At 45.0% G+C, this 20,690-nt stretch overlaps 1 protein-coding gene across 1 annotated transcript in view; it reads left to right on the forward strand.

Moving 5' to 3' along the window:
* The window catches only part of COBL (cordon-bleu WH2 repeat protein), a 390,271-nt gene that overhangs the window by 77,814 nt on the left and 291,767 nt on the right, over positions 1–20,690 (forward strand). Inside the window, exon 5 of the mRNA XM_082258067.1 lies at positions 5,852–5,946. Within this exon, the coding sequence (XP_082114193.1) occupies positions 5,852–5,946 (95 nt within the window). The remainder of the gene's footprint in view (positions 1–5,851; positions 5,947–20,690) is intronic.

A 20,690-nucleotide genomic window follows, 5' to 3' on the forward strand; every position in this document is an offset into this window, starting at 1 on the left:
AGAGTGCTTGTGGTGTGCAGTTAATCTTTGTTATGTAGGAGCGCTGAACCTTATGCACATGTATTTTGATGGGAGAGGGGGTTTGTGGTCCTAGGGGCTGCTCATCAGCAACTGTGGGGTCCTGCTGGACCCCCAGAGGGGTTAGTTAAAGTTTCGAAAGGATGGGAGTGCCACACCAGCTTGTATAAACTTTTAAAATATATACATTTTTTTGAACAGCCAATGCAGTTCGGGGGTTTAGCACTCCCCCTTCATCAGGACTAAAAAGAGGATGATGCAGGCACTTGGATTGGAAAGGCTTGTGGTGTGAAGTTGTCCACGGAGGATGTGTGGCACTAGTGTCTTGCAGGAATGTAGCCAGTGAGACTGCAGATGGGTCAGTATTGGTGCAGGGCAAGGATGTGATCAGCAAACAGACAAAGCAATTGTCCAGGCAAAAGGCAGGAACATGGTCTATAAATAGGCCAGGGTCAGTACAGGCAGTAGGCAGAGACATGGTCAGCAAATAGCCAATTGATTGGTCCAGGCAGAAACCTCAGACTTAGGACCTTGGTTAGCTAATACTTGACACAGGGGTAGAGGCTTATTCCCACCCAAAGCTCTTCGACCCTGATCTGAAAAATTCAAGACCTGGAGAAAACCAAAAATGTAGTTTTCTCCACTTAGAAACACTACTCTGGTGCCCCTCACTATGTCTAAGTGGGAACTCTGTGTTTTCTTCAATCCCACTACTACAGTGGCATGGCCTTACCTCGCAGCAGGCAAAAGATCAGTCCAGGCTGCAGGCAAAAACATGGTTTATTAACAGGCCGAGGTCAATTCAGGCTGAAAGCAGAAATGTGGTTGATAAACAGGACAGGTCAGTTCAGATAGCAGGAAGAAGCATGGTCAGTTTTGCAGGCAAATAGTCAGTCCGTGCAGCTGGCAGAAACGTGGTTAAAAAAACATGCAAATGTTCAAAACACATGACATTGGATACAGGGAAATAGCATGTGGTTACATGAGAAATGTATAAGTGTAAAGGATGTGCTAGCCTATCCAGTAAATAGCAGCACCTAGGACTCCCTGAACACTGGGGGATGAGTAAGGCTCCATGCACACAGGGCGTCATAAAAACGAGCTCCAAAGCTGTTTACTTGACGCCGGGAAACAGCAGCTGTAAAAACGTGTTTTCAGTAGCTTTTTCCACTAGCGTTATTGCACGTTTGGCCACAGTAGCTGTTAGCAGCGTTTTTTCTGCCTCCATTCAAAATCAATGGTTCCCTATGGGAGCCTATTGATTTGAATGGAAGTCACACCGCAGGTCGGATCAGGGTGATCCGACTTGCGGCGCGACCTGCACTGTGAGAATCTTGAGGGGGAACTCCACGCCGAAATGGGGAAAAAAACGGCGTGGGGTTCCCCCCCAGGTTCCAAACCAGGCCCTTCGGGTCTGGTATGGAATTTGAGGGTAGCCCCACGCCGAAAAAACGGCGTGGGGTCCCCCCCAAAATCCATACCAGACCCTTATCCGAGCATGCAGCCCGGCATGCCAGGAAAGGGGAGGGGACGAGCGAGCGGCCCCACCCCCCCTGGATCATACCAGGCCACACGCCCTCAACATGGGGGGGTGTGGGTGCTTTGGGGCAGGGGGGGCTCTGCACCCCCCACCTCAAAGCACCTTGCCCCCAGGTTGATGAGGACAAGGGCCTCATCCCCACAACCCTGGCCAGTGGTTGTGGGGGTCTGCGGGCAGGGGGCTCATCGGAATCTGGAAGCCCCCTTTAACAGGGGGGCCCCCAGATCCCGGACCCCCTCCCTATGTGAATGGGTATGGGGTACACTGTACCCCACACCCATTCACCCCATAAAAGACAGTGTGTGTAAATAACGACAGGAGACGTTTTGGAAAGTTTATAAAAAATCTTCATCCCGTCTTCTCCCTCTCTGGTCTTCTGCTCTTTTGCTTCTTCTCCTCTCCTCTCCGGTCTTCTGCTCTTTTGCTGTCGCCTCTTCTTGTCTTGTCTTCTCCTCTCCTCTCCAGGCTTCTGGTCTTCTGTTCTTTTGCTGTCGGCTCTTCTTCTTCCTCCGGTCCTCCGACGACGGCGTCTCCGGCGATTATGCCGGTCTCCGGTCTCTGCAGCTTATTATATAGCCATTAGGGGCGTGGCCGCCAGATGACATCATCGGGAGACCCCGCCCCCTTATGTCACAGATGACATAAGGGGGCGGGGTCTCCCGATGACGTCATTATATAGCACTTACAAAAAAATCTTGACACAAGCATGTATATCAAGAGAGTACGGCTGCCTGCAGTGCGGTCCGTGCATGGTGACGACACGGCTGGCTCTGCCCGACGCGTTTTCCCTCAGAAGGTGTCAACTGGGATTAGAGTACTCCAATCCCAGTTGACGCCTTCTGAGGGGAAACGCGTTGGGCGGAGCCAGCCGTGTTGTACACCTACACATCCCATTTATCCCCCACCCCCTGATAAACTCATGTGACTGTGACGTAACACGTAGGAAGCGAGTGAAGGCATATGCAAACCGGAAATTACGTCATGTGGCAGTAAAGCCCAGGATTGTTTGTATTGAAGTGCTTTTAAAGTTTTAAAGTGTAAGTGCATTTTTGTTTTGATACAATTTTTGTAATATGAACATACTGTACCATAAGAGGCGTTCTGGTATTTCCCCTACGTATGGGCAAGGCATTATGGCAGCAATAATAAAACAGAATCTTAAAGGCACCACACTCCCCCTATCATTGGAACCCTGAGGAATTTCAAACAAAGAGCCACCTAGAGATAGAAAGGAGTACTATCTGGCAGGATTATCATATACAGGCTATATGATATCAACCTGGAGGAGATAGTTCTGTGAGCACAGTGTACAGAGGTGGCACACATCGTGTGGAGTATCCAATGCACCTATTTAGATATATCGGATGTTGGCTACTTTACGGAATATTTTTTACATCACCCATAATGTGCTTGATGGCACGTTTTTGCACAGACTTATCACCAGGGATGGGCGAATGGTTCGACCCGAGCATGAGTTCAGGCCGAACATTTGCCTGTTCAGCCATTCGCTGAACACCCAAATTTGTAGGGTGTTCGCCAGGTGTTCGCTCTGACACCCTGCAATACACTAAGCGCTGCACAGTGCATTCTGCTCCCTGATTGGGCAAAGCTTTGAGTCATCAGTTGTCAATGGGTTTCCGCACTGACAGCTAAATAAAAAAAAGTGCCAGTAAAAAAAAAATTAAGAAAAAAAGGGCGTGGGGTTCCATCCCACATCATTTAGGGTATGGATTTGGATTGGAAGCCCATGCCAAAATTTAAAAAAAGAACAATGCGGGGTCCCCCCCATAATCCATGCCAGACCCTTATCTGGGCATGCAGCCTGGCAGGTCAGGAAAGGGGGGTAGACGAGCAAATGATCCCTCCCCCTCTTGAACCATACCAGGCCACATGCCCTCGATATGGGGGCGGTCGGTGTGCCGTGTCAGAGCCTCTGATGCAGGAGAATGTATGGGTACTTCCACCCTCATCGACGCTGCTCCCATTCACTGCCTACTGAACTCTACAGAATATTGATCCATTAGCTCAGAGAGGAAGCATAAGGCGAAACATGTCGAGCAATATGGTTCAACGATACTGTATGATCTACTGCTAACACACATCGTTCGATCACCCCGGGCCAACATTACCGTTCCCTGTCACCTGTGGCCATGATCGTCCCGATCATCCTGTATCTCATATTCCCCTCATATTGGATATGACTGTTGTATGCTTTTTTTCTAGTTTTTTGATGTTTTTAAATGCATTGTAAAATAAAGTATGTGATTTTATGATACCCAGTGCATGCAAAGTCCATGTTTCCTTTTTTCACAATTTTAGTACACAGAACATGAAAATGCAATGCTTTTAGTAAATATGAACTGCTAAATACCTTTTCTCATCAGCAGTTTGAGCAGTTTTGTGACTTCTGTCAGTGTCCAGCCAAGCACTAGTTAAAGCTTGTAGAAGGAGTTTTCATTCTCCCCTGATTGTCCTATGGGGCTGCAGGACCCCTGCCCCTGACCCTCTGTCTGGACAGTGCTGATTGGCCCTGTGCCGATCACATGCACCCTCCCAAGGAAAAAAAAAACTAGCAATACACACCAAACTGAGCATGTGCAGAGTGACTCCAAAGATTCTGTGTTATCAAGAAAGTATTCAGGGACAGTGGGGAGGATCAGACCAGACAGAATCAAACTGCCTTTTTACACAATGCAGAGGATTGGTTCCCCAGTTCTTTAGGTTCTTTAGGTTCCCCAGTGAGCATAACAAGAATGCTTGACTGCATATACAGACTTATTTTACTGTTGTGGGTTTACTAACACTTTAAATCCTCCACTCTTCCCTTCCTCTGCTCTGAGAGCTCACAGCACTACATGGTTTTTATACATTTTGGGCTTAATAAATAGGATCTTATTTTATATAAATTGCCATAAACACTTTTGGACATTTTGAAAAAGTGACCTTCATTTTTGAGATACAGTTATAGGTTAAAGCGGAGTTCCGGGCACAAAATCGATATTTTTTTTTGTGCCCCTCCGCTAGTTAAACATCACCTGAAAAGGAATTGGATAGTTAGGTTTTTTTTTTTTTTGTTTACTCACCTTGTAATTGAAGATCGTAAATACTCACCTCAGAGTACTTCCTCCCTCATGGCCGCGGCTCACCCGTCACTTCCTGTCTCGCGATGATTCCTGGGAGCTGAACGCCATCGCTCCCATGAATCAATGCGACGGCACCGGCCCCGCTCGTCACTTCCGGGCGACGCCGCATTCCCCTGCTAAACAGCTTCTGGGCATGCCCAGAAGCTGTGGAGGAATGCGGCGCCGCACCGGAAGTGACGAGAGGGGCCGGTGCAGGCACATTCTGGGACAAGAAGACGCGGAAGAAGACACAGAAGAGGACAGCGCCGGCTTCAGCTGCCCACAAGAGAGATGGAAACGCTGTGGAAGAAATTTTATAAGTAAGTTTTTCTTCTAAAAGGTAAGTGCGTACCGGGACAGATCAGAGGCTAGCCATTGTGGAATGTGCTAGCCCTGACTGTCCCGGGGGTATGTTTATTGAAAAATGACTTCTGTGCCCGGAACTCCGCTTTAAATACCAGCATTTTTGCTTAAACATGCAATTTTTCAATGCTTTCTGCTCAAGTTTAAACACTTTGGCTTTGGTTTTAATAAAGGAGCCTCACTCACTGAGTGAGGTACACTCACTTCATATGACCCAAAGAATCAAGGGGAACCCTTTTTTTTTAAATTGCCTTAAATATACAAAAATGCTCCTTTAGTAAATCAGTTCCTTAAAGCATATAATCATGACTGACTCTACCCCTTTGCCACAGACACTCAGTTAAACATTTTTTTTTCCAGCTTTAAGTAATTATTAACTGAGATATGCCTGTGTAATTTGTATGAAACCAATTGTATATTTCACTGGTAATTATCTGAAATCATACAGGGGTGGTGGAAGTACTATTATTGAAGGAGAACATTGGTTAGAAATTGTCATGTTACTGCTTGACAACCTTGCATTTCTGCTGTGCACCAATATAATGTAGCTAATCTTCTTACCAAAGTCCAGCCTGTAAACCACAGACACAATTTTTCAGCAACTTCTTCCTTTGGCCGCATTTTGTTTTAAACTATTTTCCCTGTAACAAGGGTTTGAGTTGCGCATTAAGGTAAGCCATCTGCAAGTATGTAAATGTACATTGTTACAATAAATAGATATTTTATAACAGGCAACAATATTTTTTTAATTATAGCTGAATAAAGTGATATGTTTCTTTTTAGTTTACCTTTTCAATATTTGTTTCAGAAAAGAATCGTAAACTTTCCTCAAGTAGTGACACAGCAGAAAGAGAGAAAAAGGGAATTTTGGGATTTTTTCGCAGCCACAAAAAAGGAAACAAGGTAAAATATATATATTTGTATATATAGCATGTTCCTTATATTTTCAGTTGTATGTTAAAACTGATCTCATTTGTCATCTGATAACACACAAAGGAATTGATTTACTAAGGCTCAATTCACACCTGGGCGTTTTTGAGCGTTTTTCAGCTCCAAAAACGCTAAAAAAAAGTTCCAAAACGCCCAACAAGTAAAACCCCATTCATTTAAATGGCCCCTGTTCACATCTGAGCGTTTTAACGCCTGAAGCAAAACGCCTGTAGCTGAAAAAAGTACATGAGCTTCTTTTTGGGCTGATTACCAGAGTATTTGATAGATGTCAATGCCTGCCTCCAAAAACGCATAAAAGTAAAAAAATGCGCGAAAACGCTACGCTTAAGTGTGAATGCAGCCTAACTGGATTGATTTAAAACTGGAGAGGGTACAGTCAGCTTCCATTTTTTTGTTAAAGCTTAATTGAACAAGCTGAGGTTAGAAGCTTATGGGCTACCATGCACACCTGCATCAGGTTTTGCACTCTCCAGTTTTAGTGAGGGTCCTTTCACACAAACGGTGTGCCCAGATGACAGCTCCATCTCCGCTTACTTTGAAGAGACAGAGCTGTCAGAGCCCCGCTCTCCTCTATGGGAAATCTGGTGAAAACTGACCACCTGTCCATTTTCATCTGATCCCATCCCATCCAATCCTCCAGATGGATGGAAAATAGGGTTTTCATCCATCTGGATTTCACGGACAGGATCGGATCAGATAGCAGCGGGTGTCAGTGGACATGTCTCCACTGACATCCACTGCTGCATAGAGGTACATGGAGCATCTGATCAGGTCCGCCTGAAAAACTGACAGGCGGACCTGACCGGAAAGCCCGTGTGAAAGAGGCCTGAATCAACCCCATAGGGGGAGATTTACTAAATCTGGTCCACCCAGAATCTGGTGCAGCTGTGCATAGTAAACCAATCAGCAAATAACTGATTATCAAATTGCATGCCAAATTGGAGCTCATTGCCGGCAATGGCACCATCCGAATCGGCGCAACACCGACTTTGTGGCACTGCCCTGATTTCCAAAAGTAGTTCCTGCACTACTTTTGGTGACTTCTGGGACAGATGTCTGTCAAATCGCCCCCGAACTCGCACTGAAATGTTCAGCTGAACTCGCACAATTTCAAACCCACACTCAGTGTGAACGAGGGTAAAAACCTAATAGCTATGCACGGCAGCACCAGACTCTGTGTGCACCAGTTTTAGTAAATCTCCCCCACAGAGAATAAGCCTCTGAATAAACTAATTGTTAAAAACAAACATTTTTCTGTTTGTTGTTTGCATTAGATAGTGTAGGTTGTTTTACATAAAAAATGTTTCAGATCAAATTACTAATCATTGGAGTCAATATATCTGTTGCACATATAACATTCATAGCAGCACAGTAAATCTTGATTGCTATTTATTTGTTTCAGAAAGTTACTTATGTGCTCCTTACCACAGAGAGGTGGTCATACATGTAGGCCTTTATTTGGTAACAATCAGATCCTTGCTCAATTTCTTGATTGACGAATATGATCTGTCACTATAGGGTTGATTTAATAAAACTGGAGAGTGCAAAATCTGGCGCAGCTCTACATAGAAACCAATCAGCTTCCAGTTTTTTTTTTTTGTCAGAGCTTAATTGAACAATCTGAAGTTAGAAGCTGATTGGCTGCCATTCACTGCTGCACTAGATTTTTCACTCTCCAGTTTTAGTAAATAAACCCTTATTTGTTGCATGTTAAAACATCTCTAATTATGGGCAGAACCATGTAGTGCTGGTCTAATAACAAGTTGTATACATGTAATACCAAGCAATCTGGAACATCAAAGCTGGTTTTAAGATAATAGTATACATACACATTGCACAGTTACATTCAATGTGTATGTGTATCTTAACCACTTAAGCCCCGGAAGATTTTACCCCCATTCCGACCAGGGGGTATTTTGCGATTCGGCACTGCGTGACTTTAACGGAGAATTGCGCGGTCGTGCGACGCTGTACCTAAACAAATTTGGCGTCCTTTTTTTCCCACAAACAGAGCTTTCTTTTGGCGGTATTTGATCACCTGTGCGATTTTTTGATCACGCGCTATAAACAAAAAAAGAGCGTCCATTTTGCAAAAATAGCAATATTTTTCCCTTTTTTTTATATGAAATTCCCCCCCAAAAAAATGTAAAAATCAAAATTTTTTAAAATTTTCGGCCAATTTGTTTTATGCTACCTATGTTTGGTAAAAAAAATCGCAAAAAGCGTATTTTGATTGGTTTGCGCAAAAGTTATTGCGTTTACTAACTAAGGGAAAGATTTTTGTCATTTTTGTTGTTTTTTTTTGTAACGCGTAATGGCGGCGATCTGCGATTTTTTTTGCGGTACTGCGACATTGCGGCGGACAGATCGGACCCTTGACTGACATTTTTGACACTTTTGGGGTTACCAGTGACATTTCTACAGTAATCAGTGCTATACATATGCACTGTTACTGTAAAAATACACTGGTAGTGAAGGGGTTAACTTTATTTGAGAGGGAGGGGCTGTGTGTGTCCCTAGGGGCGTGATTCTAACTGTGATTGGCTGGGGCTTCAGCTGTATGCAGAGTGATCAACGGATCTACATAGTAGATCCATGTGATCAGCTCTCATACAGCGAGGAGAATGACAGGCAGCTTGTTTACACAAGCTGCCTGACTTTCTCCCTCTCCCCCGCCGATCGCAGAGTGGCCGGCGGACATCGGGTCCGCCGGTCACACGCGCGGGGGGGTCCGTGACCACTCGGGAGCGGGAGCGCGCCTCCGGGGGCGCGCGCTCGCTCCCTAGACCCTCACAAGCTAGTGACGTAGCCCTACGTCACTTTGCCTGTGAGGGGCTGACCGCCGACGTAGATAGTCGTGCGGCGGTCGGCAAGTGGTTAAGGATTATTCATTTATGTGGCAAATGCAAGTATCAGTACTCACAAATACAGATTGCTTCAAAATTATGTTTTTTAATTTTTTTAATGCACTGACATTGTCAGGTATGTGAGTAGTGACATGCTTTCACTATGGATTTTTATGAAATTCTGAAGTAATGTGTGTACATTTTATGGCTGTTGCACAGTAATAAATAGTAGGAGTCCTCATCCCTGATGCTAGTCCATATAAATTCTTAACCACTTCCTTCATCTGTATACCATACCTATATTAGACTTTCTCAACCATTTTACCCCAAAGAAATCCTTAAAATAATTTTACAGTAAAGTCTCAGGGAAACCCTACTAAAATGTATTTATTGGAGGTCAGTGGGAAGAATGCTTCTTACATTGGTGGTCAGATTGCCTCCCCCCTTAGAAAAATAATTGTTGTTATCCTGCTGGCTCCGACAAGTGGTGTTGGAGCCAGATATATGCAGGCACCATCTAATGTGAGGTCAAACAGGGGCAGCTCAAGGAACCTCTGGCAACCTCTAGGGGAACTCTAGGGTTCCACAGAATCCTTGTCGAGAATGGCTGCCCTCTATGGACCAAGCAGTTTTTACATTTGGTAATACCAGTCACTCCTAAGAACACAAAGTAATACATGTATTGTTTCATGATTGACAAATAAGACTCTCTATTGGAGATATAGGGTAGCAACATGATTTTATTTTTTTGCAATCTATAAACAAAAACATGTAAAAAAAAAAAAAATGTAAAAAATACAACCCATTGTGTTACTGTAGTTAAAAAACATACATTTTATTCTATAATTTACCCCTTTTATAATGGCACTAAAACTATAATTATGGTACAAAGTATTGTTAAGTTGTTTTGCACATTTCTTGTGCACACATTCTTGTTCAATTTGTTTATTGAGCCATAAATAAGGTACACAACATTAGGAATATCAAAGTACAGAATATCAGTCTGCAAAGAGGTGTTACGATAGCTAACAATGTACAATGATCTGATGATTATGCCACCCTGGTTTAGGAAAGAGATCATAAACGAATGGAGACAATGATGGCTGAAGAATAAAGGTTAAATCCAGAGGGGCTAATGCATAGATGGGAAGTAAAAAAAGAAAATAGAACAAACACGGTGATTGTATCATAGGTTGAATAGCTGCTCCATTCCTAATAAATTATAGACCAAAGATTTCTCCCATAGGACTTTGCTATAGCAATAGGTATCACACAAAGTAAATGTTTTATAAAAAAGTAGAAAATCTTTATTATACAATGAGTTAAAAAATACTGGTCTATACAATCCATATCCCAATCTGATAGTAAATATCATCTCATGCTTACAGGAAGCAGAGATAATAAATAAAAATAAGGAATGCAAACACCCCCAGGGGCAGCTGTGGGGTAAGCAAGTCAGCCAATCCACAGCGTTTTTTATCTACTTCCTTTTTTCTGTTTCTATACTGTGGCTGTGCCTTCTCTATAATCCCAGGACTCCAGAAAAAAAAAAAAAAAAAAAAAAAGATAATCAAACACTTATTGTAAAAATTGCATATCCACCAGGATCTCCCAACGTGTTTCAACTATGCATAGTCTTCTTTAGGGGACAATGAGGTGGGAGCAATCCTACATACATAGAAAAAACACAGCAAAGAGTATATAGATAGTAACAATGTCCATGCATTATTCATGTAAACATACATAAACTTACAAAAGTGAATAAGACTAGGTGTAGACACCAACGAAAGCAGCTGTAGCACCTCCTATTTGGGTCCCGGCTTGAAGATGGGCTCAAAAACCCACATGGGATTGGTGGTCATCAGGTGAAGACAACCAGAGTGAGTCCCACCATCTATGGCTATGTTTCAGGGCAAAGATAATAATAATGTTGTATTAAGTCAATAGAGTTCTAAATTGAAACATTCCCAATTTGTTGGTAGGTTAATATATCAAGAGTAGAGTTGAGCGAACACCTGGATGTCTGGGTTCGGCGGCTAGGCTGAACTTGAAAAAAAAGTTCGGGTTCGTGACCTGGACTTAACCCGAACTTGACCCCGATCCCGAACCCCATTGAAGTCAACGGTGACCTGAACTTTCGAGCACTAAAATGGCTCTAAAAAAACATGGAAAGGGCTAGAGGGCTGCAAATGGCTGCAAAATCTTGTTAAGAGCATGGCAAGTGCTCTGCAAACAAATGTGGATAGGGAAATAACTTAAAATAAAAATAATTATCTTGATCTAGGAGGATGAGGCCCATATGGAGTAGGAGGTTGAGGTGGCGGGGGATGTGGCGGTGTAGGTGAAAGCGGCTGTGGAGGAGGACGAGGTAGCCAACACTGGTTTTTGTTTTTAATTTTATTTCTTTTTAAATTAGGGTACACCCCAAAAGAGTGAGAAAGATCAAAAATACAACAATGGCTGGATAAAGCCGGTATTCATGTCTATTCTGCACAAGGTACGGACAAGTCCTGTGGGATCCATGCCTGGTTCTTTTTAATGAACGTGAGCTTGTCCACATTGGCTCTTGACAGGCGGCTGCGCTTGTCTGTGATAATGCCCCCAGCCGTGCTAAATACACGTTCAGATAATACACTGGCTGCAGGGCACGCCAGCACCTCCAAGGCGTAAAGGGCAAGCTCAGGCCATGTGCCCAATTTGGAGACCCAGAAGTTGAAGGGGGCAGACCCGTCATTCAGTACATCTAGGCGTGTGCACACATACTGCTCCACCATGTTGTTGAAATGCTGCCTCCTGCTAAGACGTTCCATATCAGCTGGTGTTGCTGCTGCTTGTTGTGGCGTGCTGACAAAGCTTTTCCACATTTCAGCCATGCTAACCCTGCCTTCTGAGGTGCTGGTGGTGCCCTGGCTGTGTTGGCGACCTCTTACTCCTCCTCTGCCTTGGCCTTGTGCTTCCACTGTGCCCGCGCTGTCAGGTGGGAATGCCACCAGCAGCGCGTCTACCAGTGTGCGCTTGTATTCACGCATCTTCCGATCACGCTGCAGTGAGGGAATTAAGGACGTTACGTTGTCCTTGTAACAGGGATCCAGCAGCGTGGCCACCCAGTAATCAGCACAAGTTACAATGTGGGCAACTCGGCGGCCGTTGCGGAGACACTTCAGCATGTAATCGCTGATGTGTGCCAGGCTGCCCAGAGGCAACGAAAAGCTGTCCTCTGTGGGAGGTGTATCGTCTGTGTCCTCTGTATCCCACAAGCCACGAACCAGTGATGGCCTTGAGCTGGCCTGGGTGCCACCCTGCTGTGAACATGGTTCCATCTCCTTCTCCATCTCCTCCTCATCATCCTCCAGAACTGTGCCCCTGCTGGACAATTGTGTCCCTGGCGTTTGTGGGTGCAGGAACCCAACCTCGGAGTCACTTGTGAATAACTGCCCTGAAAGCCTTGGAAATTATCCCTCTTCCTCCCCCTGTGCCACATCCTCTTCCATCATCACCCGAAGCGTTTTTTCAAGGAGGCATAGAAGTGGGATAGTTAAGCTGGGAACGGCGTCATCGGCACTTGCCATGTTGGTGGAGTACTCGAAACAGCGCAACAAGGCACACAGGTCTCGCATGGAGGCCCAGTTATTGGTGGTGAAGTGGTGCTGTCCCACAGAGCGACTCACGCGTGCATGCTGCATCTGAAACTCCACTATGGCCTGCTGCTGCTCGCACAGTCTGGCCAGCATGTGCAAGTTGGAGTTCCAACTTGTGGGCACGTCACATATGAGGCGATGAGCGGGAAGGCCGAAGTTACGCTGCAGCGCTGACAGGTGAGCAGCAGCAGGGTGAGAACGCCGAAAGTGCGCACAGACAGCCCCACTTTCTGCAGCAGCTCTAACATATCGGGGTTGTTTTTAAGGAACCTCTGCACCACCAAATTCAGCACATGCGCCAGGCAAGGGATGTGTGTCAAACCGGCTAGGCCCAGAGCTGCTATGAGATTTCGCCCATTATCGCACACCACCAGGCCAGGCTTGAGGCTCACTGGCAACAACCACTCATCGGTCTGCTGTTCAATGCCCCTCCAAAACTCCTGCGCGGTGTGGGGTTTTTCCCCCAAACAGGCAAGTTTTAAAACTGCCTGCTGTCGTTTACCCCTGGCTGTGCTGAAGTTGGTGGTGAAGGTGTTACGCTGACCGGATGAGGAGGCGGTAGAGGATGAGGAAGCGGAGTAGGAGGAGTTAGGAACAGGAGGCAAACTGAAGCGCCCTGCAATCCTCGGTGGTGGAAGGACATGCGCCAAACTGCTATCCGCCTCAGGCCCAGCCGCCACTGCATTTACCCAGTGTGCTGTTAGGGAGATATAACGTCCCTGACCGTGCTTACTGATCCACTTATCCGTAGCTAGATGGACCTTGCCACAGATGGCGTTGCGCAGTGCACACCTGATTTTGTCACCCACTTGGTTGTTTAGGGAAGGGATGGCTTGCCTGGAAAAGTAGTGGCGGCTAGACACGACGTACTGTGGGACAGCCACCGCCATGAGGCTTTTAAAACTCTGTGTCTCCACCAGACGCAATGACAGCATTTCAAAGGCCAGGAATTTGGAAATGCTGGCATTCAGGGCCAGGGATCGCGGGTGGGTAGGGGGTACTTCCTCTTCCGCTCCAGTGTTTGGGAGATAGAAAGCTGAACGCTTCTACGGGACATTGTGGAGATGGTTGGTGAACCAGGTGGTGGTGTTACTGGCAGATCCTCTGTTTGCGGGGTGGCAGGTGCCGGTCTCACTACAGAGGTGGATGAAGAGACCGAGACTGCAGCAGAAGAGGAAGCAGGAGGAGCCAGAGACCTTTCTTGGTTTTTGAGGTGTCTACTCCACTGTAGCTCGTGCTTTGCACTTAGATGCCTGGTCATGCAGGTTGTGCTCAGGTTGAGAAGGTTTATGCCTCGCTTCAGGCTCTGATTGCACAGCGTGCAAACCCCTCGTGTCCTGTCATCATCACATTGTCTGAAGAACAGCCACGCTAGGGAACTCCTTTGAGCTTGCTTTGGTGTGCTCGGTCCCTTGCTGCGTTGGGCAGTAGCAGGCGTAGTGTCTAGGGCACGGGCGCTCCGCTTTTGCACCCTGCTCCCTTTTCTGCTGTGCTGGTGGTTCTGTGCGACCACCGCCTCTTCCTCCAAACTACTCAAGTCACCTGCATGACGTTCATACCATATGGGGTCGAGGACCTTATCGTCCTCCACATCATCTTCCACCCAGTCTTCACCCCTGCCCTCCTTGTCAGTCTCCACAATTCGGAATGCCGCAGCAGTTGGCACCTGTGTTTCGTCATCATCCGAGACATGCTGCGATGGTCCTCGGTGCACTCAATCTCTTCCACTTCTGGGGCAGGGCTAGGTGGATGGCCCTGGGAAACCATGCTAACAGAGTCATCAAAAAGAAGAAGAGACTGCTGCATGACTTGGGCCTCAGACTGCTTCGCTGATATGCAAGGGGGTGAGGTGAAAGATTGATGGACATCGGCTGCAGGGGCCAACTCTGGCCTTTCAGCAGTAGACTGGGTGGGAGACAATGTGAAGGAACTGGAGGCACTGTCATCAACCCAATCTACTATCGCCTGTACTTGTTCTGGCCTCAACATTTCTAGAGGCGCATTAGGCCCTACCAAATACTGCTGCAGGTTCTGTCCCCTACTCACACCTGAGGAAGGTTTTTCACTTGTGCGTGTAGGTGGCACAGATCGACCACATCCTCTCCTTGCAACAGGAGCTCCACCAGCAGCACCACGACCCAGGCCACATCCCTTATTTGACCTTCTCCTCATATTTCTCTAATTTAGGATCTTCCCCTAAATGGGTGTTTTTTGAATAGCGGAATAGAACAACAACAGTATACAAAGGGTGTATCTCACAGTAAAATATGCAGACTGGGCCGCAATTTAATTTTTTTTCCCTAAATGGGTGTTTATTGAATAGCGGAATAGAACAACAGTATCCAACGGTGTATCTCACACGTACAGATACAGACTAGTCCTCAATTTAATTTTTTTTCCCTAAATGGGTGTTTATTGAATAGCGGAATAGAAAAACAGTATACAAAGGGTGTATCTCACAGTAAAATATGCAGACTAGGCCGCAATTTAATTTTTTTTCCCTAAATGGGTGTTTATTAAATAGCGGAATAGAACAACAGTATCCAACGGGTGTATCTCACACGTTCAGATACAGACTAGGCGGCAATTACATTTTTTTCCCTTAAATGGGTGTTTATTGAATAGTGGAATAGAACAACAGAATACAAAGGGTGTATCTCACAGTATAATATGCAGACTAGGCTGCAATTTTATTTTTTTTCCCTAAATGGGTGTTTATTGAATAGCGGAATAGAACAACAGTATCCAACGGGTGTATCTCACACGTACAGATACAGACTAGGCCGCAATTACATTTTTTTCCTTAAATGGGGGTTTATTGAATAGCGGAATAGAACAACAGTATACAAAGGGTGTATCTCACAGTAAAATATGCAGACTAGGCCGCAATTTTTTTTTTTTCCCTAAATGGGTGTTTATTGAATAGCGGAATAGAACAACAGTATCCAAAGGGTGTATCTCACAGTAATGTATGAATGAAAATGTTTTATTTTTTCCTTTAATTGGTGATTTTTGAAGAGCAGATTAGAACACAACAGTGTCTAAAGGCTTTATCTCACAGTAACATTAAAAGGAAAAACTGGAAAAAAAATTCCCTTTAAATTGGTGATTTTTGAATAGCAGTCAGATTAGAACAGCACTGTGTGTAAAGGCTGTATGTCACAGTAACGTATGAATAAAAAACTGAAAAATAATTATTTTTCCCTTAAATTGGTGATTTTTGAAGAGCAGATTAGAACACAGCAGTGTCTAAAGGCTTTATCTCACAGTAACATATAAGGGAAAAACTGAAAAAAAAATGTTTCCCTTTAAAATTGGTGACTTTTGAATAGCAGATTACAACAGCAATGTCTAAACGCTGTATGTCACAGTAAAATATGAAGGAAAAAACATTATTTTTTTAAAAATCCAGATTAACCACTTGCCTACAGTGCACTTTCACCCCCTTCCTGCCCAGACCGATTTTCAGCTTTCAGCGCTCTCACAATTTGACTGAGAATTACTCAGTCATGCAACTCATACAAAAATTGTGTCCTTTTTTCACACAAATAGAGCTTTCTTTTGATGGTATTTGATCAATACTGGGTTTTTTATTTTTTGTGCTATAAATAAAAAAAGACTGAAAATATCGTGAAAAAACGCATTTTTCTTTGTTTCTGTCATAAAATTTTGCAAATTAGTCATTTTTCTTCACAAATTTTGGCCAAAATTTATACTGCTACTTATCTTTGGTAAAAATAACCCAAGTAAGTGTATATTATTTGGTCTTTGTGAAAGTTATAGAGTCCACAAGCTATGGTGTGAATCATTGAAAATTGATCACACTTGATCACACCTGATGTACTGAAGGCCTATCTCAATTCTTGAGACACTAAAAAGTCAGGAAAGTTCAAATACCCCCCAAATGACCCCTTTTTGGAAAGTAGACATTCCAATGTATTTAATAAGGGGCATGGTGAGTTTTTTGAAGTTGTAATTTTTTCCCACAATGCTTTGCAAATGAAGATTTTTTTTTTTTTTTACAAATTGCCGTATTAACAGGTTATTTCTCTCACACAGCACATGTACACTTGCAACTATACCCCAAAACACATTCTGCTACTCCTCCTGAGTATGGCGATACCACATGTGTGAGACTTTTTCACAGCCTGGCCACATACAGAGGCCTAACATCCAAGTAGCAGCGTCTGGCATTCTAGGAGCACAAATTACACATATAATTTCCTGACAACCTATCGCACTTTTGAAGGCCCTGGAGCACCAGGACAATGGAAACCCCCATAAAATGACCCCATTTTGGAAAGCAAACAGCCCAACGTATAATTTTTGAGGCATAATGAGTCTTTTGAATATGTCATTTTTTTCCACAAGTTTTTGGAAAATGTGGAAAGAAAATGAAAACACATTTTTTTTACACAAAGCTGTCCATTTATGCAATATTTCTAACACATAGCATGTACATAGCAAAAATTGCACCCCAAAATACATTCTGCTATTCCTCCTGAGTATGGCGATACCACATGTGTAACACTTTTTCACAGCCTGGCCACATACATAGGCCTAACATCCAAGTAGCGCTTTACACAAAGTTGTCCATTTATCCACTTTAAGACTGGGCCTATTTTTGACACTTGGTGTTTACAAGCTAAAATCATTTTTTTTTGCTAGAAAACTACTTGGAACCCCCAAACATTATATATTTTTTTTTAGCAGAGACCCTAGAGAATAAAATGGAGATCGTTGCAATATTTTTTATCACACCATATTTGCGCAGTAGTCTTCCAAATGCGATTTTTTTGAAAAAAATTCATTTTTTTTACTAAAAAGTAAGAAAACAGTAAATTTAGCCCAATTTTTTTCCATAATGTGAAAGATAATGTTACGCCGAGTAATTAGATACCCAACATGTCATGCTTCAAAATTGCGCATGCTCACGGAATGGCGCCAAACATTGGTACTTAAAAATCCCCATAGGCAACATTTTAAAAATTTCTGTAGGTTACTAGCTTAGAGTTACAGAGGAGGTCTAGGGCTCAAATTGCTCTAACGATCGCGGCGATACCTCACATGTATGGTTTGAACACCGTTTACATATGTGGGCGGGACTTGCGTATGCGTTTGCTTCTGCGCGCAAGCTAACGGGGACAGGGCGCTTTAATTTTTTTTTTTTTTTTTTCCTATTTATTTTATTTATTATTTTTTTATTTTTACACAGTTTAAAAAAAAAATGTTTTGATCATTTTTATTCCTATTACAAGGAATGTAAACATCCCTTGTAATAGAAATAGGCATGACAGGTCCTCTTTATTGTGAGATCTGGGGTCAAAAAGACCTCACACCTCACAACTACACTAAAAAAGAAAAAAAAAAATTGTTGAAAGAGGAAAAAAAAAAAAAGAAAAAAAAAAGCGGCCCTTTAAACCGGTTGCTAGGCAACGTCTTTTGACGTAGCTCCGGTCCTCCAAGACCATAGAGTCGAGTGAGGGCCATCTTGCCCTCACTCGACTTCCTGTCTCTGAGGATCCGGGACCGGATAGTTTTCCCCGCTGCCGGTGGGTCCGGTAAGCTGGGAAAACGTCTGGGACGCGGCAGGAGGGGGGGGGCACCTCTTCCCCTGCACCGTAAGGGTAATTCCGCGGCGAATGCGCCACTGGGACCACCCTTATCTGAAAGCCGACCGCCCGCCGTTTCAAAAAATACCGGGGTTATGGGGGCTATCTGCTGCCATAACTCCAGTATTTAGCTTTTAATGGCCGACGCATATAGTCGTTAGGCGGTTAGTAAGTGATTGCATGTATATGGCAAACAGGTGACGATGAGTGATGGGGTGACAGGTGACGATGACTGATGGGGTGACAGGTGACGATGACTGATGGGGTGACAGGTGACAATGACTGATGGGGTGACAGGTGACGATGACTGATGGGGTGACAGGTGACGATGATTGATGAGGTGACAGGTGATGATGATTGATGAGGTGACAGGTGACGATGATTGATGAGGTGACAAGTGACGATGATTGATGGGGTGACAGATGACAATCACTGACAGGGTGACATGTGACGATGATTGATGGGGTGACAAGTGACGATCACTGATGGGGTGTCAAGTGATGATGATTGATAGGGTGACAGATGACGATGACTGATGGGGTGACAGGTGACGATGACTGATGGGGTGACAGGTGACGGTGATTGATGGGGTGACAGGTGACGGGCGATGGTCACTGATGGGTGACAGGTGACGGGCGATGGTGCACGGCAGTACTGATGGCAGTCTCTGGTGACCGGTGAACTTTAGGCTACGTTCACATGTGAGCGTAGCGATCACGGGCAGAATCACTGCGATTCCGCCCGCGATCCAGAAATCATTGCAAATCGCGGGGCGCCTGTGCGTTGCCCGTGATTTGCAATAGCACCCCAAACGCTGTGCGATGTTGCTGCGATTTCCACCTGCCGAATCGCGGTAACATCACGCAAACAACCCATGACGCCCCAAAGAAACTCTTGTACCTGTTTTAAGCGTCATGCGCTGTTTGCGCGATGTTACCGTGATTCGGCAGGCGGAAATGGCGGCAACATCGCACAGCGTTTGGGGTGCTATTGCAAATCACAGGCAACGCACAGGTGTCCCGCAATTTGCAATGATTTCCGGATCGCGGGCAGAATCACCGCGATTCTGCCCGCGATCGCTGCGCTCACATGTGAATGTTATGGGTGTCAATTTCTGGGCACTGATGAGGTGACTGTTGGGTGACAGGTGACATTGGGGGGGGGGCTGAGGACTGTGTGGGGACAAGTTTATCAGTGTGATTTTACATTTTACAGGTGTACAGAGCAGTAACTGACTATTTCTAGCTCTGCTCTCCTCATACTGGAAACTGTATGAGGGGAGCAGAGCTAGTAACAGTCAGTTACTGCTCTGTGTTTACATTTTGTGATCGGCTGTGAATGGATTCACAGCCGATCACTTAGTAAACAGTCACTGTCAGTGACTGTTTACTACCGCCGGTGACAGCTGTGTTCCTACGGAACACAGTGCCACCGACATGTGATCGGCTGTGTCATTGGAACACAGCCGATCACGTGGGAAACAGCCACGCCCATTGGCTGTTTCCCCCCTGCCGGTGACGGGGGGTGTCCCGGGGACACCCCGACACCGGCAGTGCAGGGCGGCGCGCACGCGATCGCGCGCCTGCCCTGCTTAAAGTGCCGCCGTCATATGACGGCGGCCCAGGATAATGGTCGCACCGCTCCGCCGTCATATGACGGCGGGCGGGCGGCAAGCGGTTAAGCAGACACATATGCACTGAGCTTGCATTAAATGTCCGCTGCACGCCGCATGCCGCCCACCTAACAGACTGATAAAAGTTTTTTTTTTTCTCCCTCCTCACTGCTCTCAGGTCAGGGCAAAAAGATTGTGCACTGCACCCCCACACAATAAAATCGATGTAGATCGCTGTCTGATTAAAGAAGATTCTTCTGTCCTGTGTCCTATTCTTTCCCTGAAAGCAATCTCCAGCCTGCCCCTACAATAATCTCCTATCTTTCCCTCAAATAAGCAGCAGCAGGAACCTGTCCCTACAGTAGTTAGAGCAGAGTGATGTGCGGCGCTACTTGACTCCAGCTTATATAGAGGCTGGGTCACATGCTGCACTGGCCAATCACAGCCATGCCATTAGTAGGCATGGCTGTGATGGCTTCTAAGGGCACACTAGTTAAACGCTTGTTGATTGGCTGCCCTGCAGCTGTTGAAACCGCACCATTAAAACCACGCCAAAACATGAAATAAATGACCGAACAATGGACTGTATCCCGAATATACAGTAAAATGTTCGGGTCCGTGTCCGGGTACCGAAGACCCAAAAGTCCGGTACGATCCTGAACAATACAGTCTGTGTTCGCTCAACCCTAATCAAGAGATGTACTATAATAAAGTAAGGTTAGTGGTGTAAATAACTAAGAACATTAGATCATCCAATTGTTGATTGATATACCCTAAAACTACATGTATTAGTGGGGGAATTTTGGGGAGTTCCTTGTGTTTTGTGACAAGAAAGTCCCCAAAAATCCTCCACCAACACGTGTAATTTTACGGTACACCAATCAACAATCGAAAATTAAAAGAATCCCTAATAAACACTAGCCTTTTTCAGCTGAAGACACTGTATTTAACCACTTGCCTACTGTGCACTTAAACACCCTTCCCATCC

This window comes from Pelophylax lessonae (assembly GCF_965119305.1).
Source record: "Pelophylax lessonae genome assembly, chromosome: 5".
NCBI lineage: Eukaryota > Metazoa > Chordata > Amphibia > Anura > Ranidae > Pelophylax > Pelophylax lessonae.